At 39.2% G+C, this 15,934-nt stretch overlaps 2 protein-coding genes across 2 annotated transcripts; one reads left to right on the top strand and one right to left on the bottom strand.

Moving 5' to 3' along the window:
- Positions 1-8,476: 8,476 nt before the first annotated feature.
- Positions 8,477-10,312, bottom strand: LOC137724941 (uncharacterized). The gene is made up of 2 exons (XM_068463579.1): positions 10,250-10,312; positions 8,477-8,917 (listed from the first exon to the last, which is right to left on the bottom strand). The coding sequence occupies exons 1-2, from the start codon at positions 10,310-10,312 to the stop codon at positions 8,477-8,479; spliced, it is 504 nt and encodes a 167-aa protein (XP_068319680.1).
- Positions 10,313-10,953: 641 nt separating this feature from the next.
- Positions 10,954-13,192, top strand: LOC137747102 (uncharacterized). The gene is made up of 6 exons (XM_068487116.1): positions 10,954-11,407; positions 11,485-11,526; positions 11,630-11,745; positions 11,899-12,004; positions 12,344-12,397; positions 12,500-13,192. Exons 1-6 carry the CDS (start codon positions 11,036-11,038, stop codon positions 12,656-12,658), a joined length of 849 nt encoding a protein of 282 aa, XP_068343217.1. The 5' UTR covers positions 10,954-11,035; the 3' UTR covers positions 12,659-13,192.
- The last annotated feature ends 2,742 nt before the right edge of the window (positions 13,193-15,934 follow it).

Genomic DNA, 15,934 nt, shown 5'->3' with positions numbered 1-15,934 from the left:
GGCATAAAGGTCTGCTGCGGCTTCTGCTGCTGATTCTGGGGACAATTCACCGCTCTATGTCCCACCTGTCCACATGTGAAACAACTACCGCTAATCTGCCTGCACTCGCCGAAGTGTCGGTTATTACACCTACGGCAAAATGGGGGTCGGTTTCGGCCACCATCACCTTGTCTCTGGCCTCGAGCACCTCCATAAAACCTACCTCCACGTCCTTGTCCAGAGGCACTGAAACCACCACTAGACGAACTCGAACTGGCACCACCCCTTTTGAAGTTCTGAGTTTGGCGAGGCCCAAGCGACACTTGACTTTTCCCTTTGTCATCTTTCTTTTCATCACTGTCACTCGACATATTCTCTGAGTCCTCTACCCTCAACAGTATCTCATAGAACTCCTGGTAGGACTCACAGTGAGTAGTAGTGGCCATAGAACGCCATCTCTTTCTAGTGCCCAAGCGAAAACGACGAAGCATCTCCGCCGGATTACCAGCGACATCAGGATAGTAACGAGACAAATCAGTGAACTTACGATAATACTCGTTAGCCGTCATCTTTCGCTGTTTCAATTCAGTGAATTCCTGTTTCTTACGGTCGATATACTCAGGGGGTACAAATCTCCTTTGAAATACATCCTTGAAAACATTCCAATCGGTCCTCTGAGCTGGAGTCAACCTACGAAGTTCTTGCTCCCACCAAGCTGCGGACTCCATCTCCAGAAACCAAGAGGTTGTCTCAACCCACCTTTCCATCGGAAGGTTCCCCTGGTTATGTAACACACGGAAAGTCTTCTCTATGTGTTCCAACCAACGTTCTGCGCCTTCGTGACCCTCGTTACCTTTAAACTTTTCCAATTTAGGTTATACATAGTTTCCAGAGGAGTCCTCTGGGGAGGGCGCATCACTGTTTGAAGGGCTGTAGCAATCACTTCCCCCAACTGAGTAAGATCAGGGAAACTAGACTCATCTGAGCGACGTGGTTCCCGACGAGGCGGCATGATTCTGACAGAAGACACCAACTATTAGAATACTCACAAAGACACAGGACTGCCAAACCTAGGCTCTGATACCAAGCTGACACACCCCGACCGAGATCAGGGCGTGCTGGCCGTCACGCGAAGGTGACGTAACCATGTGCGCGTGCGGAAGCTAATGAGAAGGTAATATAAAAGTACGAATAATTAAAAACCTAATAACATACAAAGTACTAGTGTATGTGAGACACAATTCAGAGCAAGTCTACAACAGTCCAAAAGGAAAGATACGACATATTTACACCCGAAGGTGACCCTACAATGGTGAGTGTCTGTCAGAAATGCCGGGACGCCCTCTGGGATAAACCACTGAACCTTCTAGACCACTAGAACCTGGAGGGGCGCAAAAACAAAAGCGTGAGTGGGCAAAAACAAAGTTCTTTGAAAACTCTTTAGCAAAATACATTCTAACCCCTCGCCGTAAAACCTGTATACTTCCCAGAAAATGAACATATATACGTATGTATAGATATGTCAATCATGCTCCACCATATGCCATTCATGCTCACAATATGCCATTCATGCTCACAATATGCCATTCATGCTTGAGAATATGCCATTACAGAATATCATAATCAATTATAAATGCTCAAGCGTAATTCACATCGATTATATATAATCTGGCAGCCGGGAGTCACCTAACGTGACCTGTACGGCTGAATCTAGAGCTCCACTCTCAACTCAATAACTGAATCTGCACACGAGTCGGAACCACCTAACGTGGTCTGTACGACAAGCTGGGTGTATTATATATGTATGCTCTAGTGCTACGATCACGTGAAGCTGTGCGATAATCGCGGGTCACCTACAAGTCGGAACCACCTAATGTGGTCTGTACGACAGGCTTGCACCTAACTTGGATCCAAGACGAGCATGCGGTGCTGGTGAACATACACGTGAAGGCTGTGCCCTGGCCCTGGGCGGGAGCACTAACACCGGGGGTGCAGATTATGAGCTCTCTAATCCTCTCAAACTACTACTGCATACAAACATGAATACCACTTACCTGGCACTTACCTGTGCGTCCACAGCACCAAATACACATATATAAATGTATGCCACTACTAATGCATGCGATGATGCGTAAACCATATTCAAATGATGCATGGCATAATACATATAACCTTTTCTATTTAATTTCTGGGAATTAATATGTATATAGGTATATACGGAAAACAAAAGCCCACTCACTGGTAATTAGAAGGGTCGTAGCCCCCCTGCCTCGAGTGTGTACGCTCATCTTCGGAAAACGAATCACCTATACGCGACAAAGTTACGAAAACATTAATTTAAAAGCACCTAAGCAACTTCTCGTAATAACTTCTCATACATTGCTCAAATTGGACAATTGAATATACCAACGTGACCTACACAACCTCAGGATCACGCCCATATTTTTAGAAAAAATTTTGGACCACGCACGCGCCCCCACGCGCCGGCCAAGGCACGGACCTACGCGCCCCCCACGCGCGGCCACATGCCAGGCACACTGACGGTGTCAACTGACGCCGTCAGGAATATTCCGTTAAACTGACGGAATATTCCGTTAAATCCAACTGTTACCGTTAACTGCCGTTAGGAATATTCCGTTAAACTTAACGGAATATTCCCCTTTCTTCTCCGGCGAGCCTCCGGCGCCGGCGACGGCGCCGGAAAACTGGGAAATTTTCTAACTTTGTTTTCTCCTTCGTTTTTCAACCAAATTTCACGTTCTTTATACCAAAATGAAGCTTAGGACTAGTAGAATCACGTTGGACTACTTTTAAGGCCTAAAAATCAAGGAATCTCACCTGCAACAACGATCCAAGTTCGGCCAACTTTGCACAGGACGATCCCGACGTCCAAATTCACCCAACGAACCACTCCGAGGCTCCTTGGGACCTCACAAACACAACTACAAGCTTAGAAATTCCAAAAACAAGCTAGTTTAGGTTTGCATGAACAGTGCAATAATCGGACCTCGTGATATCGACGTGAAAATGGTGTTTTCCTTACCTGAAAATGGCACCACTGGACTCCTCTCAGCTCCACGAACACGATGGTAGTCTTGGTTTTTCGATTGGTGAAGTATTGAGTAAGTTTGTGTGTATGTCCGTGTGTTGAAGAAGGAAGAAGAAGAGAGGACTCGGGGAGGAAGAGAGAGAGAGAGAGAGAGAGAGTAGACAGAGTGAGGGAATGAGGGAGGGAATCCCGGGGAAAGTGAGGGTGATGTGTGAGTGTGTGTGTGGTCCTACAACACCACACTACACAACACTTAACGTACACAAACAAATTAGGGTAAAATTGTAATTTCAACGTACGTTTTAAAAATCCCGGGACGGGATGTTACACATAACCCATCATATTTTCCCTTATTTTGGATTTGTAACCAATTGAATTTATTTTACAATTTTTCTCACCAAAAATTGGCTGAGCTAGCCCATTTTAATTGAAAATAACTCATCTCATCCTGCCCACCAAACAGTTCCTAACAACTCAACCCCAATAATAACCGAGGAATATTCCTACTTTCATGTGTGTTTTTGTTTCTTTTTTAAAAGAGGAACAACTGGTGGCAAGCCACAGTTATCCACCATTTTCGGGGGTCGGGAAGACTCATAGAGGCATTTCAGCATCCCCTTAGCCACAAGTCTAGCTTCCACACCAACATCGGGTTTTGAACCCGAGACCTCCAGTTTTTAGTTTTAAGGAAACCCTTGTAATCCGTCATTTATTATTGGATCATCAGCTCGTGGTTCTTACTTTCATGTCGATGTTTGTTTTCTTGATCTAAATTATTCAAGCAAATGTATATGCTATTCTTCGAGTCAAATTTTCAGTGTCTATAAAATTCTTGCGTTTCAACAAAAATAAAATTATTGTGCCACAAAGGGTTTAACTTTCACGAATGCGTCTTGGATGATCTACTTTCACTTTGGTATGTTAAAGCATTTGACGCCTGCTAGCACATAAACATAATTTGTTTTGTTTTGTTTTTATTTTTGGCTCATTGCTAATATAACTAAATTCACTTGCCCTCATAACATTTAATTTTTGTCAGACTTCTATGGCTGAGATCGCGAACCGTTGTCATCTATTAGCTGTCGTGCCTCCTGGAATATGATCTAGTAAGGCACCTAGCTAAATCCATTTCCAACAGTACTATATTGTGCGGCCCATATTTATTGACCGTTGCAATCCAACGGTTAGTTTTGAAATTTTTTCAATGGTAACTTTTTAATTCCAACAATTCAAACCTAATTAAATTAGTTTTAATGATTAAAAAAAAAAAAAAATCCAACGACTCAAATTTAAATTTAATGTTCAAAAATATATTATTAATTAATCGAAATTAGATCCAACACCAAAGCACCAAAAAGTCTTAAAATAAAGCAAGATAGATTATACAGAAACTAATTCTAAAAATTGTTAGCAAAATAATAAAATAAAATAAAATCAAAGAAACACAAAATTTTAATAATTGATAAAGTTGGGGTGGGAATTATAGGGCTCTTACCTTTGGAGGAAAAAAACTCACTAACCTTATACGTATAGATGAAAAGTTAAAAATATAGAGCTAAATTTTAAGAGAGTTTATATCACAAATGATCTCTAAAATTGACCCACCCCATCAAGATGGCCCCTAAAATTGAAAGTTGATCAATTTAGTCCCTGAAAATGTGTGTTGCAAATTAATGAAGTCCTTCCATCACAATTATGTCAAAAATTCTGTTATGTATGTGGCACATAATAAAATCCCACAGGTCTACTTGAATATTGTCACGTGGATTAAAAATATTTAAATAATGAAAAATTGTCACATAGCTCAATTCTTTTCATTTTTTTCCCACTTCATCTATAAAAAATTTCAGACCCCTGCTCTCAAACTGGTGAGGATCCTCTCCGAATCCTCTTTGTGAGGATCTCAAGGATCTTCGAATCATGTCATTTATCGTATATCGTGTGATTAGTTTTCGTCAAGTACTGTCATGTCTAATTTTAAATAAAAGTATTTAAAATAATTTATGATCGCATAATGTACTATAAACGGGCACGATTTGAAGATTTCTAAAATCCTAAAAAAAAAAAAAAAAAAAAATCCGGAGAGGATCCTCATTCCTCTCAAACTCCTCAACCCACAGTTACTTATGGTAGATGCGTAGGCATATAGCCCAACGGTGCCTGTAAGCGATGCGAAGGGCAAGAAGACCGGATGTGAACCGCCAAAGTCTTGACCTTCTGGGTGTCGTACTAACTGCACTAGAACTCCAACAACATTGGGAAGCCTGGCAAACGACGAATGTGAGAGTCGAGGGGACGTTTTGCCATTTTCTCTTTTGCTTAATTGTTAAAATGATTAAAAATAAAATTATTGAATCACAGAAAATAAGAATAAAAAAATAATTATATGGAAAAGGAAATGTCAATTTTTAAGCTAATTAAATACCTATTTTAAGCTAATTAAACATAATTTAAACATTTTTATTCACATGGAAATATTTAGTTAGAGTTGTGGCATCCACTTATGTGTCACACCCATAGCAGAACTTTTAACTGATTTATGACAGAATGACCATATTGATTTGCGATCCCATTTTTCAAGGACTACATTGATCAATTTTCAATTTCAGGAAACATCCCAATTTCAGAACTTTTTTGTGATAAAAAACCATTTTAAGATATCTCACCCTTGAGTTGGAAATAGCCTTAAGTGAATGCATTATTATTATTATTATTATTTTTTAACAAACGATATTATTTACACTAAGGGAGTAGGGAAGTTGGCTAAACCTCATAATGAGCTAGCAATAATATAGTTCAAATTCGCCTTTGACTAAAATTGAACCTAAGACCTCACACTTACAAATAAAAAAGAATACAACTAAAATGTAGTACTAAGTAATAGGTCAATGAATTATTATATTTGAAAGCTTAGACAAGTCAAAGTAGTGACATTCAATGATGTTAAAGACACCGTAGACTCGTCTATACCAATAAAATAAAATAACATTAGATCGTAGAGTCCTGAAGGGTATGCAAATTGCAATCTTGAAATCTGCAACTGCTTGATTTGGTTGTTTACCTGGGCTCATCACTCATCAATCATCTCCTTTTGTGGCGGTTAGTGTTGAATTTTATTTTATTTATTTTATAAAGGGTGGAGATCGTTTTTTTGGGGATTTTATGAAACTTGTAATTTGAACTGTTTATTATATATCATGTAGTTAAAAATTATTTTAAAATTTAAAATTTAATATGAATAGCATTTTACAAAAAATGACCATATAATATATGATGGCCAGTCCGAAACACGGAATCTCTAGGATCCCTAGAAGGATCCTACAAAGATCTTTTCCAAGTTTAGAGGTTGCATTTGAGAAATTAATTCAAACATTCATATGGCTTTTCAAAAATCAATGGGATCTTATTGACTGGACTAGGATTCCCACTCAAAAGACAAATTGGCCTTTATGGTCATGGGGGCTCTAACTGCCGAACACGTGTCCTAGTATTACCATGAGAAATTAGGTTCGAAGGAGGGACGAGGGTGGTTGAATTTTGTTATAAATTACCGATTTTTTTTTCTTTTTTGGCAAACTGGAACTATGTAAACTAGGCAAAAGATGCCCAACAATACAACAAAAGCCAAAACACAGGCAATCAACCAAAAAATAGACAAGAAGAACAAGGGGGTAGAAGACCCAACACTCAAGCAAGGCTCAATGTTTCCCCCCTTGCACCTCCCACACAAAATTAAGGTGGGCAAGGTAAACCATCCTTATTCAATTAATGCACTAGCGAGGATGGGGGTCGATCGACCCAAGACACATCACACATCTCCGCACATCTCCACGACGCCAAATGGCCCACCTCTAAATTGGCTAATCTTGGAACCCAAGACCAGCGATAATCCTAAAAGGCCTCCCCAAGCTTCAAACACTTTGCTGAAATAGGATAAGCCTATCATCTGCCCTCAAAGATTAAACCTCGCATACATGAAATAGTTCCTTGAGAATTAGATTCAACCACCACATGAGTCAAATTCAAATAGAGACCCAACTCATAGCCAGCGTGCAAAGCCAACACTTTCACACTAGCCGCACAAGTCGCACGAATCCTTGTTTTGCAAGCTGCAAGAAAATTTTCCAAAGAACCCTAAACCACAACTCCTGTATAACCAAACCCCGTAGCAACATTCCAACTTGCATCAACATTTATTTTGACAAAAGGAAGATTTGGTGGCAGTCATCGAACCTGTCCCTCCCGATGAAATGGATGTTGTCCCATGCAACTTAAGGTAACCTGCGTAGCATCAAGGAAAGCAGCAACACTGGTGGAAATAATGGAGAGGACCCGTAATGGGTTAAAAGATGTATGTTAGAATAGGAAACTACACCTTGCTTTCCAAATATGCCAACAAGAAAATGCAATAAGAGACATAAAGCGCTCCAAATCTTCCTTCTAGTGAGCATTATCCTGGATAATAGTAAGAAGCCAATTTCCCCACGAAGTAATTTCCCTTCTGTTCACTTGATATGTTAAAGCACCCCAAAACCAAATAGCTATCACCCATAAACAGAAGAGAAACAAGTGTTCAACTGACTTCTCATGAGTATGACATAAAAGGCAAAGCGGTGAAGGCGCTGATTTCCAGTTATATAGAGCTGCCATTATGGGCAGTGCACAATGCAAAGTCTTCCACATGAAACATCTTAGTTTAGGGTGAGTCTTGAGTTGCCACACCTGCTTCTATAAGATCGCTAAATTAGATACAGCCGATGAGGAGTGTCGGGGAAGTTTGTGAGTGACCTGAGAACGTTGCCAATGATAACTAGATTTGACAGAATAAACACCAATCTAAACAAAAGGCCACACCAACTGATCATTTAACATAGTATCACCAATTGGAGTTGCCAAAATAGCATCAAGTGCCTCCATCGAGATAAACGGTCTAATAAACTCAACATTCCAGTCCCCAGTTGCTGGATTAATAATGAAATCCATAGTGGTATTATAGCAAACCTGCACATCTCTTGAAGGGATAGGGTGACCATCCGGAAGCGAGGGCAACCAATGATCCCGCCAAAGCCTAATCTGATGGCCACTTATCACCTACCAGTGGGCTCCATTTAGCAAAAGATCTCTACCCCGTAACAAGCTCGCCCAAGAAGCTTTGCCTCCCTGCTTAGCCTCTAAAAAAGAACAATGAGGAAAATATCAAGCCTTCAATACCCTCGCCCACAATGATTCCAGTTCCTGAATTAATCGCCATCATTATTTTGCTAAGAGGGCATCATTAAACTCCATAAAGCTGCGAAAACCCAACCCCCCTTGAGCTTTCGGAAGTCTAAGATTATCCTTAGAAACACAATGGATATGCCGTTCCCCCGTAGCATGCCCCCACCAGAAATTTGTAATCAAAGAATCCATTTTCTTACAACTAGTCTCAGGAAACTTGAACAAATTCATCTAATAAACCGGGATTGCCTGAACCATCGCCTTAATCAAAACCTCTTTCCCCGCCTGCGATAGAAGAACATGCTGCCAACCTTGAATTTTCCTCATAATCGGATCCTTCACATAAGCCAACCCCTTAGATTTGGATCTTCCCCACATAGCTGGCACACCCAGATACGTCCCAGGATTATCCACAATTGGCATTCGCAGGACAGCCCCAAACTCCTCCGATAAACCCGCGGGAACATTCGACCCAAAGAAAACACTAGACTTTTGAAGATTAACCTGTTGTCCCGAAGCCTCAAAATATATCTCAATTAATTTCATCAAATTGTGGCAATTCTCCTTATCTGCTTTAAGAAACATGAGGGTATCATCAGCAAAGAAAATATGTGAGATAGTATGGCCATATAGATTAAGTTGAACTCCGAACAGAGCATGCTGTTCACACGCCTGTGAAATGAGTAGAGAAAAAACCTCACTAACGAACAAGAAAAGATAAGGTGATAACGGATCCCTTGACATAAGCCACGCGATGTAGCAAACTTTTTTCCTGGGGTACCATTTAGAATGATGGAAAAATTGACCGAAAAGATGCACCGAAGAACCAGCGGACACCAATCCTGATCGAATCCCAGACCCTGCACGACGGCCACTAAGAAGTCATACTCCACTTTGTCATACGCCTTGTGCATAAAATTTAGTTACTTATGTTCATAACAATTGAAAAGCAAATTAAAATAAACATGGAAACGAAACGAGGGAAGAAAGAACTCTAAAAGTCTCCAATGGATGCAGATTGCTTGCGGCACAAGGTCTTCTTTCTCCTATGGAAGCCACGACACACTCCTTCTTCTCCCAAGGTTGCGCCACAAGTTATGTTTCTGAATGTATGGGGTCTGGTGTGAATGAATGAATCAATGGAAGGATGAATGGCTGCCTAGGGTGTGTAAGGGGTGCGGCAAAAAGTGAAATACATATATATAGTTTACGGCAAAACCCTAGGAAATCAGAATTAAGGTTAGACTTAGCAGAAACAAAGGATTAGGGCTTCTAGGGTGCGGCACAAGGCTTGGGAATTAATTCATAGCCCAATTAATTTCTGATATGGACTTATACAATCCAAATCCAATAGGAAAAGGGCCAATTCAAATCAGAATCCAAGAGGAAAAAGGTTAAGGAAATTCGCCCAAAATTAGGCCTTTTAGAAATAATGTGTTTTGTGGCTGATTTTGGGTGTTTCTAGAAGAAATAAAAGGGGGAAGGGTGCGACACTCTTTTAAGATCAGATAAGGCTTCTAGAAATCATGTATTTAGGTCCACTTGCAGCTAGAATTAAGGTGGAACAAGATTAGGTTAGGATAAGATAGGATAAGGTTTGGATAAGATAAGGCTGTTAGGATAAGTTTCCATATTTCTTGCTCTTTCCTTATCTTCTTTGTCTTGAACTTGTCTTTTTTGATTTGTAGCATGTTCCTAGCCTCTTTTGACTCCAAATTCGTCCATCCACCTTGCTCCATATACAAGCTATCCATAATAAGCCCAAAACTGCTCTAAAAGGCTCAAAATTGCCTTTTCTTGCCAACTTTGTCATTAGGACCTACAAACACATGAAAATAGCTTAAAACACTATAATAAGTAGTACTTAGCTAACTAAATGCAAGGAAACAACATAACTAAGTAGCATAAATATGCTCCTATCAAAACTACTTTTTCCCATTTGCATTTTCGTCTTCTTCCTTGTGATCAAAGCAATCACAGAATTGGATCATAACAGTGACCCACATGAGCAGCATCAGCCCTTTTTCTCCCATGACCAAATAAGAAACGGTTGTCGCGGATCTCCATCGTCCCGCAAACCCATCGCCTTTTTGGCATCTGGGTTGACCCGAACAACGGCAAAGACGGGTCTTTTGCTATCTCTGCTCCGCTTTGCCCTTCCCATCTCCTTCTTCCTCGCTTTCAACAACCAGAAAACCCAGAAAAATTTGAACCCAGAAAAAAAAAAAATATTGTGGGATGAGCTTGAATCAACGATGAGATTGATGTGGAGCACAAACCCCAGAAAACATAAAAATCCCTGATCGCAAGCCTTTTTTTATCTTTCACCTTCGAGCCAATTACATAGGAAAATGGTGTCGATTATGAAGATATACAGTGGATTATGAAGTTGTGAGAAGAAATGAAGATGGTGAGAGGGTGGGGGAGGAGGAGTTGGACGGGAAAAGAAAATGAAAGAGATGGAGAAAAAGGAGGATAGAGAGTTTGACCAAAGAAAAGGGAGAGACATAGAGTTTTATTTTTTTTTATTTTTTTGGAAAAAAAAAATATTTTGTTATCTACTTTTAGTTGGAGACTAGACCAAATGCTTCACTAAGTTCAGCTTAGTTTATTCTAATCCAATTCAATTTAGTTCCTAAAATTAATTCAGTCCGAGATACTCCGGTGAAACAAACGCACCTAAGGGTATAGAACATGGTCATGAAGATAAAGGAAGGAAAAGATTAAGCGCCAAGCGAAACGACACCGGGCGTTAAAGGTTTCCACCACAACCCAAAAGGCCCAAGACACATGTTAGCAGAAGAAGAAAGCAGTGTTTGGGTTTGGGTAAGACAAATGCCAGTAGCAGCAATAACGCCACGTAATTTCAATCTCAGTTTCCAGAAATACTACCAGAAGATAGCGCCGATCAAGTTCCACCAAGGCATTCGAATCTTCGTTTCAATTGCAGGCGTAGGCTGCTGCGTCGCCACCGGAGCCAATAAAGCCATGGTCACCACCGCCGCCGCAACCAGCAGCAATAGCAACAGGAGTGGTGGAGGCGGCGCGTATACGGGCATCAAGGACATAGTGAGATTCGAAAAAGAGATCAAGAAGAGCAAATTCATCGCCGTCGCTGGTCCCATCTCCGACGAACAATCCGCTCAATCGTTCCTATCCCAGGTACGCTAATTCTACTTTTGTTCTTTGATTTCGTCACAAAAGGAAAAACCGTGGCAAATGAAGTTTTGGTGCTTTAGGTACGAGAGCAACGCGCTACTCACAATTGCTGGGCGTACAAGGTTAGGGTTAGGGTTTTGAAATCGTCCATTTCTTTTTCTTTGCTTGTTATTTGGTATTCTGTTTGTATTGTCTTTTTAATTAATCAAATGAGGTACCGATCAGGTTGGAGATCAATTCCGGTCTAATGATGACGGTGAACCTTCCGGAACGGCCGGAAAACCAATCCATTCTGCTATTGAATCTTCAGGAATTGACAGAGTTATGGTGGTTGTCATCAGGTAACTGCATTTCTTTCTTCAATGATATGCATTCGCTTCCGTTTGTTTTACGAATTTGTTCTTAAAAGTGTGCACATTGTTCTCTGTTGTCTGCTTTACGCTTATTGCTATTGCTCTTTCCATTGAGTGTTGTATTTGATTCTATTTTTATAGATATTTTGGTGGTATTAAATTGGGAACTGGAGGACTCGTCAGGGCTTACGGAGGAGTTGCCTCTGAATGCTTGAAAAATGCCCCAACTTGTCTTGTGAAATCAAGGGTATTAGCTCCTTTTTCTTTTATGCAAGATGTCCTGTTTAATTACTGCTTCAGAAAGCAACGGGACCAGGAAAGGAAAGAACTTCCCTATACTCGTCCATTCTTGGTCGCAATCTACTTTTATTGGTATCATAAAATGAACGCGGGTTTTATTCCTTTGCCACATATTTGGGACTCGTAGACTTTCACTTCAAAACCTTGGGACCAAAGCTCACAAATGTCTGAATAAGTTTCAATTAATTTGAGTTAAGTCTGTATTATTTTTTGCACCCGTAAATCATTTCATTTTCTGTATCATTAGAACGTTTAATTATATGATTTTATCCTTTCTCTCTTCTAGGTAAGAATGGGGGTCGAGGTTCCCTTTGATCTTTTGGGCGTTCTATACCATCAGGTGAGCTGGTTTGGATGCACTATGATAACTCTCCCTTTTGCATTTTGATGGTCAAATTTCTAAAGTGTATCCATATCTTATATTAAGATGCGATGTTTACAGCTACAATCTTTTCACGTTGAAGACATCAAGCAAGATTATGAGACTGGTAAAGATGGTATCACCATGGTTACTTACCAAGTTGATTTTGACCGTATTGAGAAATTGGAGGAAGCTATCAAAAACAATTGTAGCCGAGAATTAGTGTTCTATAAGCGCTGAAACAGTGGCTTAGCTGGTATAGACATTTCACAGCGAAGCATTTTGAGACGGGGACATACATTTTGGAAGCAATCATTGGCGACAGTTAAGAAGAGTGTACGGGAAAAAATCTAAAACATCTGCAGCTTTGTTCGGGAAGTTTATTGATTAAATTAGTTGGAATGCAATATTAACTTAAATCTTGAAAGCCGATTGTTCACCTGAGTCTTTCTTTATAGTGAAAAGAAATGATCCATTGCTTGTTTTATGGACTTGGGTGCAAGTTTAGAGTTTAGCACTGCAATACTCGTTTATGTTGTCTATTGCACTGTGGTGCTGTTGGATCAGTTGTGTCAAGTCTAGTTTGATATTCCATTTCAGAAGTTGGGTGTTGTTAAACTTTCTGCTGTGTTGCTTCTTGGTCTGTTGGGTAGCGTGTTTGATAATATGCTTAGTAAGGTGCTCAATTCAAATGATTGAATCATTGAAGGCTATGGTATTTGGAGTCATGTATATACTTGGTGAGAAATTAGCAGCACTTGTCCGTCGACTTCAGTTAAAGCTCGTATTAGCCATCTCTTTTTGTTTTGGATTACTATGCTCCCTTTGTCATTGATAAATCGGACTGTTGCATAATTGAAAACAGAAAAAAGGAGTAACCGTAGTTAAATGACTCCGGTCCATGCGTATGCTATGAATATCTACTCCTAGTCAAAGAAAGAAAAAGAATGGAAAAGCGCTAATCCGTTTTATTTTCATGGTTAACAAGTCAAAATCTGTACAATAACCAACAAATGCTATGATTACGATCGCTTTTAATGTCTGCGATCCACAAGATCCCTCAACCCTAATTTTAATTACCATACGTAAGTATCAATATCGGATCCGACTTCTCTAATGACATTGTTTTAAACTTTACACACTAAACCTTAACTGAAAACGCTTAACTAGTATACTTCAATTGAACCGTGTTGTTTTGGTCATGGTCCCAAATAAATCTTTGGTATTAAAATGAACAGAATCGTTTAATAACACGGTTAAGTCAATCTTCTCCTACATTAAGATCATTTGACTGATGTTCGAGTTTGTTGAGATAGGAGTCTCACTATATTATTTAGGAAGCTAGTGAGCAAGTTTCCACCATTACCAATCAGCTTCCAATTATAAATTATTTTTTCTAGTATAGGGATAAGTTTGGTTAAGCCTTACAATGAATAACCTAATTTGGTATCTAATTCGCCATCCACGAGATTTGGACTTAAAATCTCTCATTTACAAATGAAGAAGAATACTACCAGACCGTAGTATTAAATGGCCTTACAATTATAATTAACCTTCACATTTTAACCTTTTAAATGTTCATATACAATTCCACAAAATATACTAAAAGCTATCTCTAACCCCCTCACTCATGACTCATCCATAAATATATTCAAAACGATGAATTTTTTTAAAAGGAGAGTAATTTACAAGGAATGGATTTACCATCATCTTACGTCTCAATCCAAAATTAAAATGTCATGCAGTGATGGTATTGTATTATTGAAACAAAATGTCATGATGATGGTAAATTCGTTTCATATAAATATACGAAACAATATGAAAAAGAAGAAGATGATGGAGAGAGAGAAGTATGAAGAATAAATATATGAGAGAGTGGTAAAGAAGAAAGAGGAGAGAGAAAAAGAAAGAGAGAAACAAAGGTTGGAAGGAAGAGAGAGAGGAGGATGAAGGAGGAGACTAGGAGGAGAGGAGAGAGAAAATAACAAAGAAGAAAAAAGAGGACAGAGACAAAAAGTATAAATAAAGAGATAAAGATCTATCTTTTAACAAAATTTGGTCTCTTCCATCTTTTAACAAAATTTGGTATCTTTCCAAAATATGATAAAATACATTAATTATTTTGGATCACAAAAAATTCCAAGCTCTTTTTCTTCATTGTTTATTGGCCAAAACATTTCATCAAGATTTCCAATATAAAACCAAAGGAGGAGAGGAGAGAGAAAATAACGAAGAAGAAAAAGGAGGACAGAGACAAAAAGTATAAATAAGAAGATAAAGATCTATCTTTTAACAAAATTTGGTCTCTTTCATCTTTTAACAAAATTTGGTCTCTTTCCAAAATATGATAAAATACATTAATTATTTTGGATCACAAAAAATTCCAAACTTTCTTTCTTCATTGTTTATTGGCCAAAACATTTCATCAAGATTCCCAATATAAAACCAAATCATTCCAGTACTCAAGGGTACCGTTTGGTATGCAGACAAGATAGGATGGGACGGAATGGAGGTTCCGTGTTATGTTTGACACGCGCCAGACGGAACGGGACGATTGTTCCGTTTTGCGTTTGGTATTCGTTGGACGGAACGGAACCAAAAGATTAAATGATTAACTTATCCCTGTTCCGTCTATTTTTTGGTACAATGTTTATGCGTGGGACGGGACGGAACATATATATATATATATATATATATTTTTTTTTTTTTGAACTTGTTCATATTTTGAACACATATACTTATCTACGATATATTTTTTTACACTAGCATATGGCTGAAGATATGTTATGCCATGAATTCTATATTTTATAACAATACCATGATTAGTTTCTGTAAGCCATATAATCCATACTTCACATATATCAGAGAAGAAGAAGACTTAAGAAAGAGAGAGAGAGATAGAAAGAAATAGATGAATTGGAGGGAAAGTTATATTTCAATTGTCTATATTTTTCTCAACTTCACAGCTGCTTTTATTACAAGATATTTATACTATCTAATGTAGCTTCTTTACTAAGCTTTCTTCTAACAACCTTATAACTGCAGCTCTAATCTGTTGACATTTGGCAACACCTTAGCCATTCACTTAATACTCCTAACATCCCCCCTCAAGCTCAGGAACAGAGAAACTGAGCCGGAGATTGTGACAATGCCGCTGAAACAATGGGGCAGCCAACCCTTTTGTTAAAATATCTGCAAACTGCTCACCAGAAGAAACAAAATGAACTTGCAGAAGTTGGTTAGCAACCCGTTCCCGCACAAAATGAATATCAATCTCTATGTGTTTAGTGCGTTGATGTTGAACAGGATTCAAAGTTAAAGCGATAGCAGAAAGATTGTCACAGTACAAAGTGGGCTTAGGAGATATGGGAACCTGCAGAAAAAGTAATAACTGTGTAATCCAATCAAGCTCAGCAGCAGTAGAAGATAATGCCCGATACTCAGCTTCTGTAGAGGACCTAGAAACGGTTTGTTGTTTCTTTGAGGACCAAGAGATCGGATTCGAGCCCAGAAAAA

This window comes from Pyrus communis, chromosome 1, assembly GCF_963583255.1.
Source record: "Pyrus communis chromosome 1, drPyrComm1.1, whole genome shotgun sequence".
NCBI lineage: Eukaryota > Viridiplantae > Streptophyta > Magnoliopsida > Rosales > Rosaceae > Pyrus > Pyrus communis.
Note: the sequence above shows the minus strand (reverse complement) of the source record. Positions and strands in the feature narration are given on the sequence as shown.